At 56.6% G+C, this 14,203-nt stretch overlaps 1 protein-coding gene across 1 annotated transcript; it reads right to left on the bottom strand.

The window, feature by feature from the left end:
- Nucleotides 1–231: 231 nt before the first annotated feature.
- On the bottom strand, nucleotides 232–11,074 carry PABPC1L (poly(A) binding protein cytoplasmic 1 like). The gene is made up of 15 exons (XM_054218417.1): nucleotides 10,882–11,074; nucleotides 9,853–10,046; nucleotides 9,215–9,330; nucleotides 8,311–8,450; nucleotides 8,062–8,156; nucleotides 7,652–7,789; nucleotides 7,004–7,099; nucleotides 5,843–6,109; nucleotides 5,204–5,294; nucleotides 4,782–4,910; nucleotides 3,328–3,467; nucleotides 2,875–2,968; nucleotides 1,918–2,048; nucleotides 885–1,077; nucleotides 232–289 (listed from the first exon to the last, which is right to left on the bottom strand). Exons 1-14 carry the CDS (start codon nucleotides 11,072–11,074, stop codon nucleotides 994–996), a joined length of 1,908 nt encoding a protein of 635 aa, XP_054074392.1. The 3' UTR covers nucleotides 232–289; nucleotides 885–993.
- Between the last annotated feature and the right edge of the window lie 3,129 nt (nucleotides 11,075–14,203).

Below are 14,203 nucleotides of genomic sequence, written 5' to 3'. Positions count from 1 at the left end.
CATCAGCACTTGTCATTTCCTGGGCAACTGAACTGGGCTGGGTTCCACACGACATTTCGCAAGATCCTTTCAGTAGCAAGAAGAGAATTAACGTGGGGATATTTTTACGCAGGTGCGGGAGGGAGCAATTCTGCGAGGTTTACAATACACACACACAAAAAAAAAAATAGGACAGGGCATTGAAGACAAGCCAGGGTCACTCTACGGGCACGATTCCACAAGCACGGTGGGGCTACTGATGCTGTTCTTCAAAGGCAAAGTTCACAGGGCTCACGCTCAGTCCTGAGGTCTACAAAACAAAACAAAAAAAAAAAAAAACAAAACCAAAAAAAAACCAAAACAAAACAACCCCAAAGAACCCACATATGCAATTTTCAACTGCTAGAGGAACACCTTCATCCAGACAAGAATTCACCTGAACTTGGATTCAGCACACAGTTCCCTTGTGATCACAAGCCAAGAAAATATTATAAATATTGTTTTCAAAGGGGTGTGTGAGAGTCTGAATTGCTTGTTAACAGGTCTGTCCCCCCCCAGCCAGCAGCAGGGCCTCCTCCCCGAGCCCACACAGGGCCGCCAACAATTTATAGGGTATCTACTGCCACAGTTCTGCAAAAAAACACTGGGAGATCCCAGGAAAGATTGTGCCAGAAAGATTGTGCCAGTCCCTGCTGGACCTACAGAAAAGCAAGGTCCTTCCCTGTCTTCCTTTCTGGTTGCAGTCATTGACATCCCGAACATAGGAAAAAAAAAAAAACAAAAACCAAGCAAACAACACACAGAACCATGTCTCTGCAGTACAATTAAATCTGGAAAAGGGAGGATGTGATTTAAGAAGTGAAATATTACAGTCAGAGATACATGCGTTGCTCGTCAAGCCATACCTGGTCTGGACAAGAAACCCAATCCCCAGTTTCAGAGGCAGAAAGCAGAGATCCCGATCCCACCACGCACACCTCGACACTCGGAACGCGTCCCCGCACCTACCCGGGGTCACGGCAGGAACGCCGCGGCGCTGCTCTTGTGCGAGGTCTCGGTAGCCTGGTGTGCCTGGAGAACAGCAACCGCCTCCTCAATCTTAGGACAGAGAGCACAAGGCAGGGGAGAAGCAGTTGAGTGCTCCGACGCAGGAGCGCACTGCACAGGAAATCCAACGGCCCAGGTCCCACTCGCGCCTCCGCACAGACTCACTTCCAAAAGGTAAAGGACTTCATAATAATTAAAAAAATCCAAGTCTGCTGCTTCTGCTGGAGACTGATCAGTCCAAAGACCTATTCTGTCTCATCCCTAGGGAAATGCTGGGGCATGTCTCCTTTTCTATAGGAGTCAGAACTTGACGGAGAGAAACCAGACTCCTCCGTAGGTGAAGCCACCTGACGCCACCCAGCAGAGCCCAGGCTCCTTCAGAAGCCATCGGTGAAAGGGTGAAAGTGAATCCTGTCTCCCAGGAGCAACAAGGAGATGCAGTCGATTCACTGCAACCATTTTGATGGGAACTAAAGCTGAATATTCACTGGGATTAAGGAGGAAACTGAAGAAATGCTGCAGAAAGGCAGTGTTTATCCGGTTTCTATTCTCAGAAAAGAGCATCTCCCTATCTCCTTCCAGGGAGCGACACCCAGCCTCCTTTTCCCCCACTCCCACTTCCCAAACCACCTCAAACCACCCCCAGAGCTTTGTCCGTTCTCTCAGGGAGCTGCTTCGAGCTTCTTCTGCTGAAGGCAGGCAGGCCTTCAGGCACTGAGTGCGGTGCCATCAACCCGGGGCCCTTTCTGCACATTTTTCACTAAGAAAAAGGAGCTACTTGCTTTTCCCATAGCTATCCCTGTCCTTGGCCCATCTTCTGGGCCACGGTCAGCAGCAGCAGGTCGTTAGCCCTCTGGGATGTGATTTGTTTGGACATTGAGTGCCTCCTACCTTGGAGCGCAGGGAGTCGGGGGACTCCAGGAGCAGCAGCAGCTCGGAGTTGTCGATCTCCAGCAGCATCCCGGTGATCTTGCCGGCCAGTGAGGGATGCAGCGTGTGGATCAGAGGGTAGAGGCGCTCACCTGCTCCGAACACCAGGGAGGACATCAGCACTATGCAGGACCTCCCGCATTTTCAAACCCAGTGCGAGCCCTCCTGCCCTCCCAGCTCCGTCCTTTCAACTGAGGAGGGACACAAGGATGGTGACGGTGGTGGGAAAAGCACTGCTCCCGTGCAAACCTGCTGCGGCACGTCACGGCGATAGTGTCTGCAGGCAAAACGCTCCCGGTCCCATACAACTGGGAGAATTAGCCCTACCTGTGCAGCACGCTTACCAGGAAGGAAAGCCATACAAGGAAAGTGGTGTGGAGGAGGAAAGCCACCTTTGACTGTCCCGAGACAACGCTAACCGCCCTCCTCCCGCCATCCCATCCTCCAGCACGCAGATTATTTCACTGCCAGCTTCCCCACCACAGTTTCGCCAGGGTGCCTTGGCCCTGTGCATATGCCTCCCTCTTCCCAAATTGCTCTGCTCCCAGCCCCACCTGGGGCTGACCCTATCCCCTACGGCCACCCAGAGCGGCGATGCAGGATGGCTCAGAGCTCAGGGGAATCGCGAGTGCCCTGGTGCAGCCTGGGCAGGACGGAGCTCCCTCTCCTGCAGAGCTTCGCCAGACTCACCGCCAGGCAGGTAATATAGACAGAGAGTGGTCCTGCTGCTTCCATACACTTCCAGCACGGCCCGGATTAGTTTTTGTTAAAGTAGCATAATATCAGAGCAATCCCACAAAGGCTTACAGCTTCTCCTAGCAGCTGAGTTTTCCCTGGTGCCTGCAAGTCCGTGTGCCCTCGCACGCCCACACAGCCCCACAGCCGGTCTCACTCCAGCAGGGCAGCCCTGACACTCACCTATCATTTGCTTCTGCTCCTGAGGAGGGGCTGCTGCAAGCACGGATGCCGTCAGCGGCTCCTGCCCCTGGATGTGCACAGTAGCTTCCCCCACCTGGAAGAAAAGACAACAAACATGGAGAAAAGCAGCAATCAGGCTGTAAGCGATGCACAAGCTGCCTGGCTTGCAGGAACGGTGCTGGTCCCCAAACCCAGTGGGGCATTTCACCCTTCCGAGATGCTGATGCAGAACCCAGCATTGCCCGCTTGTATCCAAACGCCGGTTTCCAGGAAAGCCGGAGACAGGATCCATAGCCCCAGTTACCCCTGCAGCCACTGGGAATGGTCCCCATAACACCAGTCATAAATGGATCCATGGGTTGGCCTGGGGCCATTAGCCACACCAGCCCAGAGCGGGACCAGGACGGATGCTCAGTGCGGTGGCCACGCCGAAGCCCGCAGAGCGTTGTTTACCTGCGGAACCGCCACAGGCGGCATGTGCCCCATCGGCTGGACGTTCCTGACGGCCGAGGAGTACTTGTACTGTGGGGCACCCCGCGGCAGGGTGGGTGAGGAGGGCACCCGAGCGCTGACCGTCTGCGTCCCGATGTTGGCTGCAATGGGGACGGGAACACTTCTAAGGAGGAGCCCCTTAAACACATGCCCGCACCAGGAAGGCTGAAGCCAGAAGGGCAGCGTGCTCAACCAGAGAGCCTGAAAAAAGTCCCCAGATCAAAGGCATCTTCCATAGGACCGGCAGGTCACTGCCGTCCTGTCCCCCGGGTTGGGCTGATTTTGTGCAGAGGGCAGGAGAGCTGGCAAGGGCACCTACGCCTGGTTGTCTCTCCTCCAGAAACACCCATCTGCATCAGTAGCTGGAGGATGGGCACAGCACCGAGGAGGGCGGGCTGCAAGAACAAGTGCCCCCAGCCCATCCTGGCCCCTCTCCTGTAGGGAGGCAAGGGCAGAGGAACGAGAGGGTGAGGACAAGAGTAGAGGGGACAAACCAGGGCCAGCCTTCCTGGTCACTCCCTCAGTGACAAGAGACTCAATGCCAAAGACCACGTTGGGCTAAATGGTGCGAAGCCATGAGGGTTGTAGGTAGACACTGCCCCACCAGATGTTTTGGTGGACCTCAGACCTTCACCTGCTCACCAGGTGGGCAGCTTCCACCCTGGGCTCCTTCTACCTCTCCTCAAAGCCCATCCATGGAGGAGCCTCAGAGGGGGCTACACTGCAAACCCTGGCAAGCATCGTCCTCTCCCTCACTCACACAAAAGGCAGAGGGGTGATGGGACAGACGTGGGGTTGAAGCACTCTCAGGGTGAGGAATGCTCTAGACTCCACATGTGGGACATCAGCTTTGTCACCACCCTGCCAGCCCTGCAGGAGCATGGCTGTGTTGTCCTGGCAAGGTGAAGGGGACACCCCAGGACACAGGGACAGCCCCAGCACAGCCAGGCATTGGGGGATGCCAGCGAGGTCTGGTTCTTGGGCTCCAAACACCTCTAACAAGAGCATCTTTTACTGGAGGCTTGGCCTTGGCAGTGGTTTCACCAGAGCCTGTAAGAACCTTTGTTTCTGCCCAAGAGGTCCTTTCCCAACCTCACCTCAGTCTGAACACTAAGCCTAGGTTGCCATGGCTGCATCAGCATCATCTTTAATGAACATATTCAAGGAGCAACAGCCATCAAGACCAATCTGCCTGTCAGAGACCTGTCCCATTACCTGAAAGACCACAGCCTTCCCCAAAAATTACACACTTATTTACTACAGACACTGCTCCAGTCCCACCACACCCAACGGCACCATCCACACTCCTCCACGAGCAATCCCACCGACTGATCCGTCTTCGGAGGCAGACCCAAGCTTGCCGCAAGCACCCGGCTGCTATGGCGATGTCCAAGCTGGGTCCTTCCCCCACTCACCCACTCTCTGGGCCTGGGGGGGCACGCGGGGCACCTGGGTGGAGGCCTGTCTCATGGTGCTGATGTTGGACACCAGGCGTCGGGGTGGCACGGGAGCCCTCAGGATGGGGGTAGCGGCAGGATACGCTGCTGTAGAGATGGAGCACGATTAATAAAGCTTCTTGGTAGCAAAGGTGTGGAAGGAGACGTGGTGGGGGATTGACCACAGCTGGGGAAAGCTCAGGAGCACCTCACCTCTGGGGTCAACCCCAATGGTTCATCACCCAGTGCCCATCACCGTGACCCCTGCACCAAACACCCATGCACTTCTCCAGGTGATGCCCCCCCATGGTTACATGCTTCCTGCTGCTTTTAGAGACCCTCAGTCCCTGACCAAGCCCAGCTTGCACAGAGAGTCCCTGGGGAGAGGCAGGCGGACTCACGGGGAGGCCGGGAAGGCTGCGCACTCCAGCGAGTGGCAGGACGGACTGGGACAACTGGGCTGGGGCTGTAGAAGGTAGCTCTGGTTTGTGGCTGGGAAAGGAGAACACGTTATCCAAGGTGACTTGGGAGCTGAGCTGAGACAGATCTAAACGCAAAGTATTTCAGCAGCCGCTGTGCACAGACAGGTGAGCCAAAGCCACGCTCTGCAGCGTGGCAGAGGGCTTTTAAGGTTAACATCCCAACGTACTGCCTGTGCGTCCTCCAGCAGCTCCCCTAATTTCCTCCCCACCAGCTTTTGCACCTCTGTAAGCTTTCTCCTTCCCCTCCTTTCATCAGGGGACTCCTTCTCCATGCTCACACCCTCCCACCAAACTCCTCCTTGGTTCCCTCTTCTGAGGAGCAGCCGGTGGCTATTCAATGCCCAGCCCATTGCCTGGAGCATCCGCACCCCACCAGCATTTTGGCAAGCCCTGCCGCTTGCGCAGGAGCCTGGCACTGAGCCCACACCAGACCAGCGTGCTTGGGTCTGCACAAACTGGAGATACATGAGGTCCTCTGCCCCACTGCCACCCGCCTCCTCCAGCCCAGGGCAAACTGGGGTCCCCGTGCGAGGCTGCCATTCGAGAACGGGGACTCACCTGGGGGATGGGGGGTAGGAAATACCCCGGGGGGGGCTGGAAGGAGCCCAGGAGAGGGCCAGGCAGGGCCCTCATGGTGGCTAATCTCTGCATGTACTGGTTGGTGAGGATTGCTTTCCTCTCCTCTTTCCTTTGAGCGAGCGCGACGTAGAGAGGCTTGGTGCTGACGATCCGCCCGTTCATTTCCGTCACGGCCTTGGTAGCCTCTTCTGGGGAGGAAAAACATACAAACCCAAACCCTTTGCTGTGGCCACCCTCTGTCATCACCTAAAAGTGGATCAGAACAAGACAGCTAAGTCCACAGATCGCCGCAGCACCCGCGAAGCGCAGCACGGCGGGGGGATGCGTGGGACCCGCAGGCATCCCGCTGCAGCCCCCACACCCAGGGTGGGACGGATGGGGCTGCGCCCACGGGGCTCCGAGGAGAGGTTTCTCCGGGGAAGGGGAGGATTTTCTCAGGCAAAAACAGTAGGTTTGGGAAATGAAGGTGGCAGAGTCTGGGCAAGCCCAAGACATACAGCCTGTAATCTTCCAAGGGTCTGTGCCCCCGCCCCACGGGCCAGCAATGCTCCGGTGCTTAATGCCACAGAAGCCAGCAAGGGGTGGGGACCAGTGGGACACTGTGCCCTGCCCGAGGGCCAGGCAGCGTCTGTCCCCAGCAGCTGGCAGGTTACCAGTATCCGACCTTAAAGCCAGACCATCCCTCTGCACCCGTAACCCCAGCCTTCAAGAGAAGCTCGACACCAGTCCTGGTGGCAGGACTGACACTTTTCAAGTTTTTCCAAAAGGCAAAACACCAGCCTGTCAGCCAGGCAAACCCCGCTCTCCCCTGAGCAAGGTGACTTTTGGGTCATTTCCATTTCCTTGACCAGTGCCACATTGGTCCTGAACCGCAGAGCGGCTGTGCAATGTTCAGAGTGACATGGCTTTAAGGTCCCATACCCTGCACCTCACCGGGGCTGGGGTAACTCAGCAAAGATATAAAATATTTGCTGAATCAATAAGTTCCTCAGGATAGCGTGGCGTACAAGGGGCATGTCCTTCAGACTTGGCTTGAAATACAAAGCCATCAGCAGGGAACCATAACTCAGTAGGATGATAATCCTGATCCACTTCCAACGGCTGATCCTGGGAGCCCCAGCAAGAGCCCCATTCCCTCACCTTGGCACTGGTGATGGTGCCGTAGGGAGAGAACTCCTTCCTCAGCCTCTCGTCATCTATCCCGTCATCCAGGTTCTTCACATACAGGTTAACCCCCTGCAAATGGGCAGAAAAGCGACTTAGCCTCCTCCCAAAGGCACAACGAGCTCCCAAAGCTTACAGTGGTTTTCAAGCTGGATGCATCTTTCACCAGCAGCTCAGCCAGAGGGCGGGGACCCAAACGTGTCCTTCCCCAGAGCTGCTGCAGGACCAGCGGCATGGTGAGGAACCAGGACCACGTGTCTGCTCCACTTGTAGGCGAGACACTCCAAGTGAAAGGGGCACACAGAGCTTCACTACGGAGCTGCTCCAAGACCTCAGGAAGCTGCCTCATTTCCAGGCTAATATTTTGACTTTCGGAAAAGAGCAGACATGTTTCTTCACCTGCCGACATCATCCTGGGTTTAGATCTCTCTCCTCTCCTGATACTGCTTCTCAGGACATTATCAGGCAATGACTGGACCCCTGCGTGGGTGTTCTTTAATTGCAGAAGGGACAGAAGGGACCCAGCACACTGATCTGTCCCCAGGCTGAGGATTTTCCTGGATGCCCTTGGGAGCATGTCCCCGGTGTGGACCTGCAGGATGGAGCATCCTGCTCTCCCCTTACCTGGTACCTGCTCACTCGCTCCTGCTTGATCTGCTCAAATTTCCGCTTCAGCTCGCTCTGACGTTCTAGTCGCTTCTGGGCTCGGCCCACGTACACCATCCGCCCATTGATCTCCTTCCCATTCATGTCAGCCACGGCCTGCCAGTGGAGGGAAGGGCTCTGAGTGCTGAGGGAAGCCAACGGCCATAGGTCTACTCTTCACCCACCACCCCAGTCCAGCCCTACAGCGAGCTGAGACCCCCCCCGACTAAGGACAGGACATCAGCTCTGCTCCCCTTCACCAGGTCCTGCCCATCCAAGCTCCCAGGCAAGATCAAAGCCAGTAAGTTTCCCCTCGAGGAGAGGTGGGAACATCAACAGGCAACGAGATCGGGGCCAAGACAGGAGAAGGATAGTGAGGAGCCTCTTGCCTTCTGGGCTTCTTCGTGCTTCTCAAAGTTGACAAACCCGAAGCCCTTCGAGCGGCCAGTGTTGTCCATCATGACTTTGACACTTAGCGTCTTTCCTGCAAGAGGAAAGGAAAATATCCATCTGAAGAAGGGTGGCCCCAGAGAAGGGGCTCGGTGTTTCCATCAAGCACTCTCCCCAGCTTTCTTTGCAGTTGCACCAACTCCAGTTTATCAGACACCAGGATATTTTTCTTCAGCAACTCTACTCACCAAACTTGGAGAATATTTCCCGCAGTCTGTCGTCATCCATGTCATCCCCAAAGTTTTTGATGTAGACATTGGTGAACTCCATCGCCCGAGCCCCAAACTCGGCCTCACGCTCTTTGCGGGATTTGAAGTGGCCAACAAACCTGCAGGAAGCAAGGAAAGGGACATGAGACCCTCCGTGTCCTCTGCAGAGGGAAGATGGACACAAGCACATCTGTCCTGGTAGAGGCCAAGAGTGACCCTGTCACCTCAGGCCGTGCTTTGCTCGCCTGTAAACCCACCATGTGTTTCAAATCCAGCAGCTTGATGATGCCCCACCCAGGTTCCCCTACCCAGACCCCACTTGGCACTACTGAAACAGGGAGAGTGGTAACACAGGGGGCAACTGGGGGTGTCAACTCAGGAGACCCCAAAAGACCCCCAAGGGATGCCACCAAGTACCAGCACTCTTCCTCCAAGGTACCCCCAAGACCCTTGGGCAGTTGCTTGCCACCGTGGCAACAGGGATGTAGAGAATAAGGTGATGCAATGTAAGCAGAGCTGAAGAACAACAAAACCTCTTCCTGCCCGGTTTATCTGATGCTGACAGCCGAGGTGGAGGACCAGCCCTGCTTTGCGGGTGCTCGTCACACCGCCTCAGCAACAAAACACAGCCCGGGGCTGGACTCCTTCCCCAGCGTCAGGAACGGCTCCAAACCATTATCACACTTCCACCAGCATCGACCACGAGTGACTCACTGCCCCGGAAAGCAGCGGAGCCGCCATGCCCAGCGAGGATGGGTGGGAAGAGAGGAGAAAGAGAGCGGCAGGAGGGGAGAGCCCCAGCAGGGCAGGCGTTTGCTCCCAAGAGTGCACCAAGGCAAGGGAAGAGCAGAGACAAGGAGACACTCTCCCCTCCGGCACTTACACCTTCCGGTCATTGAGCAACATCCCATTCATGGTCTCAATGGCCCGAGTCGCTGCCTCGTGAGTCTCAAAGTGAACAAAGCCATAGCCACGAGATCCGTTTTCATCACAAACCACCTACAAACGCAGAGAAAGGAGGAGGGAGAAAAAAACCCAAGCAACCAAACCAGATAGATAGTAGTTTTCTCCACACTTGTTCTTAAGTAAGTCACAGGAAAACCCACCCTCGTTTTCCAGTGCATTTGCCCTCTCCGACATCCTGCTCCTGCAGCGGCTGAGCCATGTTTGGGTGCTGGCGGCAGGGCAGGGAGCCTGGTGAGTCCAGGGCAGACACCTGGTGCCTTATATGATGCCCAAGAGCTTGTGGCTCACCAAGAGCCAAGTGCCATCGCTGCACCAAGCTCAGAGAGGACAACACACAACCCCTCTGGTGCAAAGGACTGGGAAGAAGCGGGGACAGGGGAACAGCCCCCACTCCCAGGGGAAACGCAGCAAGGCCTTTTGGCTTCAAAGCAGGTGGGAATTTAGAGGAAACTTTGTAGGAAGTGAAAGAAGAAAGTGGATTTCAGCTGGCCGGAGCACGCTGCCAAGAACACGGGGCAGCTCTGCAGCCAGCCCTTTCCGGCAGGGCCCATGTACCTTGCACGACAGGATGTTTCCGAAGGCGGAGAATGTGTCGTACAGGGCTTTGTTATCAATAGAGTCATCCAGGTTCTTGATGAAGACGTTTCCAACTCCTGATTTCCTGAGCCCGGGGTCCCGTTGGGACCACATGATGCGGATGGGACGGCCTTTGATCACTTCAAAGTTCATGGTGTCCAGGGCTCGCTCAGCTGGCAAAGAAGCCAAGATATGGGGAGAGAGGAGGGTAACACAGACAGATCCCCTTCACATCCTACAGCAGCTGAGATGGGCACAGAAATCAGGGATACTGTTGGACAGGGGCTCATTAACTTAAGTGAGACAGGCAGCGCTGCCTCCCAGGGCAGCAGGGCCAGGCTGGGGCTGGTCTCCTCCCCTACCCTACCCTCCAGCCACAACACTCATTCCTTTTTTTTTTTTTTTAATTTTTTTTATTTTTCCCCTCTCCAAAGCATGTCCAACTCCCACGGGATCATCCATTTCACTGCAAGCTCCAGTTTGGCAGGTGCCCAGCTCATTTACCCAGTAAGGATTTTGGTCTCCAGGGCAACTAACCCAACACCTTCCCCATCACCGCTGCCTGGCTCCACCATGAAACGCCTGTCGGGTACCGCTCCATGCGGCGCTGTATCGCCGCGATGCCTGCCAGGAGAGCGGCCTTGCATACCCATGCTGTGAGCCCACAGCGAGCCTGCTGCCCTGGGGAAGGGCAGAAGGGGTTGTGGTGCCCTTCTCCATAAACTCATGGAGGGAGGCAACTCTTCCAAGTCACCTTCTTCCCCCCCTACAAGCCCAAAACCCAGTCAGAGCAGAGACGGGAGTGGGATGGGTAACCATCTGAGCACAGACTGGGATTAGTTACAACCAAAACCCAATATTAGGAGCATATTGCCCCAGCCCCAAGAGCTGATACATCCACTCAAACAACTGCTCCCCACGTTTCTACCACCTACCCTTCCTTCTCTTACACTGCCCCAAGCCCCCGCTGCGAGGCAGCCCCTCGGGGCTGTGTTACGGGGAGCTTACCATCCGCGGGCTGCTGGAAGTTTATGTAGGCATAGCCCAGCGATCGGCGTGTGGCAACGTCCCGACAGACTCGGATGGACATGATGGGCCCAGCAGGCGAGAACTTCTCGTAGAGCATGGCTTCGGTCACGTCCGGGTGGAGGTCTCCCACATAGAGGGAGGCTAATGGGTAGCCAGGACCGCTAGCGTTCATGGTCAACCACAAAGCTCAGCTGTGGAAGAAGACAGAGCCAAGGCTGCAGGGCGGGGGTTTCGGATCACCTGCAGCAACCACAGACCCACACTGGGGCTGTCCCCACCGCGAGCCGTGCCCTCCCCACCAGCAGTGGTAGGACCAGGAATGCCCCAAGGATGCTGCAGTTCCCAGATTTTTCAGGGCCATTTCAACGTTGGTGCAAAAGCCGAGCTGGGGCAACCTGCACACGTCAGAGCCCCCACAAACCTGGGGAACAGCCAGAGGGACACAACACACCGTGCACCCCCCGATTGGTTCCTTTCAACACTCAGACCCCAAGAGAAATAAAATAGGGTTTAATTACTCAGAAGGTAAACAGCCCTTCCCCACCAGAGACTTCCATTTTAATTCCTCCTAGACGGCTCCCTCCAGCCGGCTGCTCGGCCAGCGCAGGCCCAAGGAGCACGGGTTTGCTTTTATACAGCAGGGCTGGCCTGCCAGGGGAGAATCTCCCCCCAGCAGCCCCCACCGCTGCAGCCAGCGCTCCCAGCAACCGCCTCCACCTCTAACAAGGCAAACGCAGGTTTTTAGCCGGCCTTTCCCACAGCAACAAGCCTCAGCTTGCTGACGAGGCCCCCGAAGCAGGAAAAGCGATGCTCAGTCTCCCACTGTTTTCAGTTGGGTATGAAGTTGTGCGTGAAGATGTCGGTCGTTGCTTGAGACCTCCGAGGGACTGCCCAGGAAAACAGAAATGCAGCTTCTGCCCTTAAAGCTTATAAACCATCCTTGGGGCTCTTACTTTAAAGCACAAAAGACCCGAGACACCTGTTAAGGTGCCTTATTGGTGCCCCAAATAAATGCACGCACGTAGGCGAGGTGCATTAAGGAATCCCTCAGTCAAAGGCAAGTCAACATCGAGGGCAGAACACGGGAGAGCCGTGCGCCAGCTCCGTGAGACCCCTCACACAGCCAAGGCCATAGAATCGTCTAGGTTGGAAGGGACCTTTAAGATCGTCGAGTCCAACCATTAACCGAAACGAGCCTCCCAAGGCCCTCCCAGCAAAGAGCCCCACAGGTCAAGAGAGCAAACACAGCGCTCCCCTGCAGCTGGTGGGGGCAAAGGGCGAGGGAAGGGAGGGAAAGGAGGGAAGGGAGGACGGAACCGGAGCGGTGGGGCCCGGGCAGAGAGTCAGAGCCGGAGCCGGGCCCGGGCCAGGGCCAGGCGGGAGCCCGCAGGGATGCGGTGGGAGCCCCCTCCCCGCCGAGCCCCCAGCGGCAGGAACGGAGGGGCTGAGCCCACCCGCCGGGGGCCGGGCTGAGCCGGGGGAGCGGCGGCGGCGGCGGAAGGAGCTGCTCGCCCCGCCCGACCCCCCTCCGCCGGCGGGGACCGACCGGCCACCGACGCCCCAGGGAGAAGCCGCCCCGGCCCCGCACTCACGCCGAGGGCTCCGGCGGGCACCGCTGCGGCTGCCGGCACCCGCCGCCTCTTCCCCCGGCGGCCCCGGGGGCGGGACGGGCCCTCCCCGCCCTCCGCCAGCTGCGGCCCGGCCCGGCACCGCCCCCGGCGGGGAGGGCGGCCCCCGGCGGCCCGGGTGGCCAGCGGGAGCCCCGCGGTAGCCCCCGGCCCCGCGGGGCTCCGGGGTTTGGGCAGGGGGCCAGCGGTTGCGGCTCCTAATTTCTGCATATGGCAGGTCGGGTCTTCTCAAATTAACGGCGGGGTAACGGCCCCGCGTTTCGCCCTGCAGCGCTGCCAGCACCGCGGGTCCCACCCACGCATTTTTAGGAAATCACCTGCAATTTTCCCGTAGGGGATTCCCTAAAGTTGAGAAATCCAGGCGGGAGCCGATAAGATTGGATACCAGGAAAAATTTCTTCACCCAAAGGGTTATCAAGCATTGGAACAGCGAAGTGGTGGAATCGGCATCCCTGGAGGTATTTAAAAGATGGGCAGACGTGGTGCTGAGGGACACAGTTTAGTGATGGGTTTTGTCAGTTAGGTCGATGGTTGGACTCAATGATCTGAAAGGTCCCTTCCAACCTCGGCAATTCTAAGACACACACAGCTTGGTACAAACGCCTCATCGTTAGGCACTTACACACTCCCAAACCCCACAGCGAGCTCCTTCCGCGCCCAGCAGAGACCCACAGGGTACAGAACCCGGCCTCTGCCATTACCTTTGATGACAGATGAGTGTTGTAAGGTCACCTTCATCCACAGATCCCACCATTATGCGCTGGACATAATCGTACGTGTGTGAGGGGTGATGGTTTGTCATTAAACAACTTGAAACGCTGGATGAAGCTCAGGAGCCTGGGGTGACAGGCAGGGCGGTTCCACCAGCAGCTTCCCCAGCAGGGCTGTGTTTGTGCAGCTGAGCCACCAGCACCTCCAGGTTTCAGCCAGACCTGTTCCTCATGTCCATGCTCCCTCTGCTTCCAAGCTTTTAAGCAGGGAAGTTAGCGCAGCAGGACAAGTGTCTCATGTTGACTTCAGCTGAACAGGTCTGCTGGATTTCATGAAAAAAGGCAACTCCTCTGCTACCGTGGTGTCCTTGAATGCTGCTCAGGAGACTCAGCTTCTCCCGCAGCAGCCTGCTCTGGGCAGCACCCGCCATGCAGCACCCCACTCCCACGCGTTAAAGCAAAACGAATCCAAGTGTCCTCAGCTCCACCCCACCCTGTACTCTCATAAGGGTCAGCTGCAGCACAGATCAGGAAAAACCTTACCCAAAAGCCTTCTGGTGGTTTCCCACACTGAACTGCCTCAACCCAGGGGTCAGATGAGCATCAGTGCCAGGATAGAGAAGCCACAGCAGCACCGATTACATCAGTTTAAACACGTAGAGTACACCTGGACTCTTAATGTGGCTGGGCCGGCTGGAATGCCCTCTCCCCAAAAGATATAATTACTAGAGAAATTAAGATAGTCCCTTAACTCATGACTGCTGCAGACCAGTTTCCTAGGCTCATCATTTGCCCCAAGAGAGACAGCAAGGATGGGAGATGTTATCTGAAAGAACTGAGGCAGGACAAGGGATTTTTTCTTCTTGGAGCTGACAATGTCACCAGCATAAATCGGACTGGGAAACAGCATACACTATAAAATCATTTAACAGCGCATATGTCTGTAAAGGCTGAAGAAAATGA

The sequence above is a fragment of the Rissa tridactyla genome, chromosome 12, assembly GCF_028500815.1.
Source record: "Rissa tridactyla isolate bRisTri1 chromosome 12, bRisTri1.patW.cur.20221130, whole genome shotgun sequence".
NCBI classification, from domain to species: domain Eukaryota; kingdom Metazoa; phylum Chordata; class Aves; order Charadriiformes; family Laridae; genus Rissa; species Rissa tridactyla.
The sequence above is the reverse complement of the archived record's forward strand: the minus strand, read 5'-3'. Positions and strand labels throughout refer to the sequence as shown.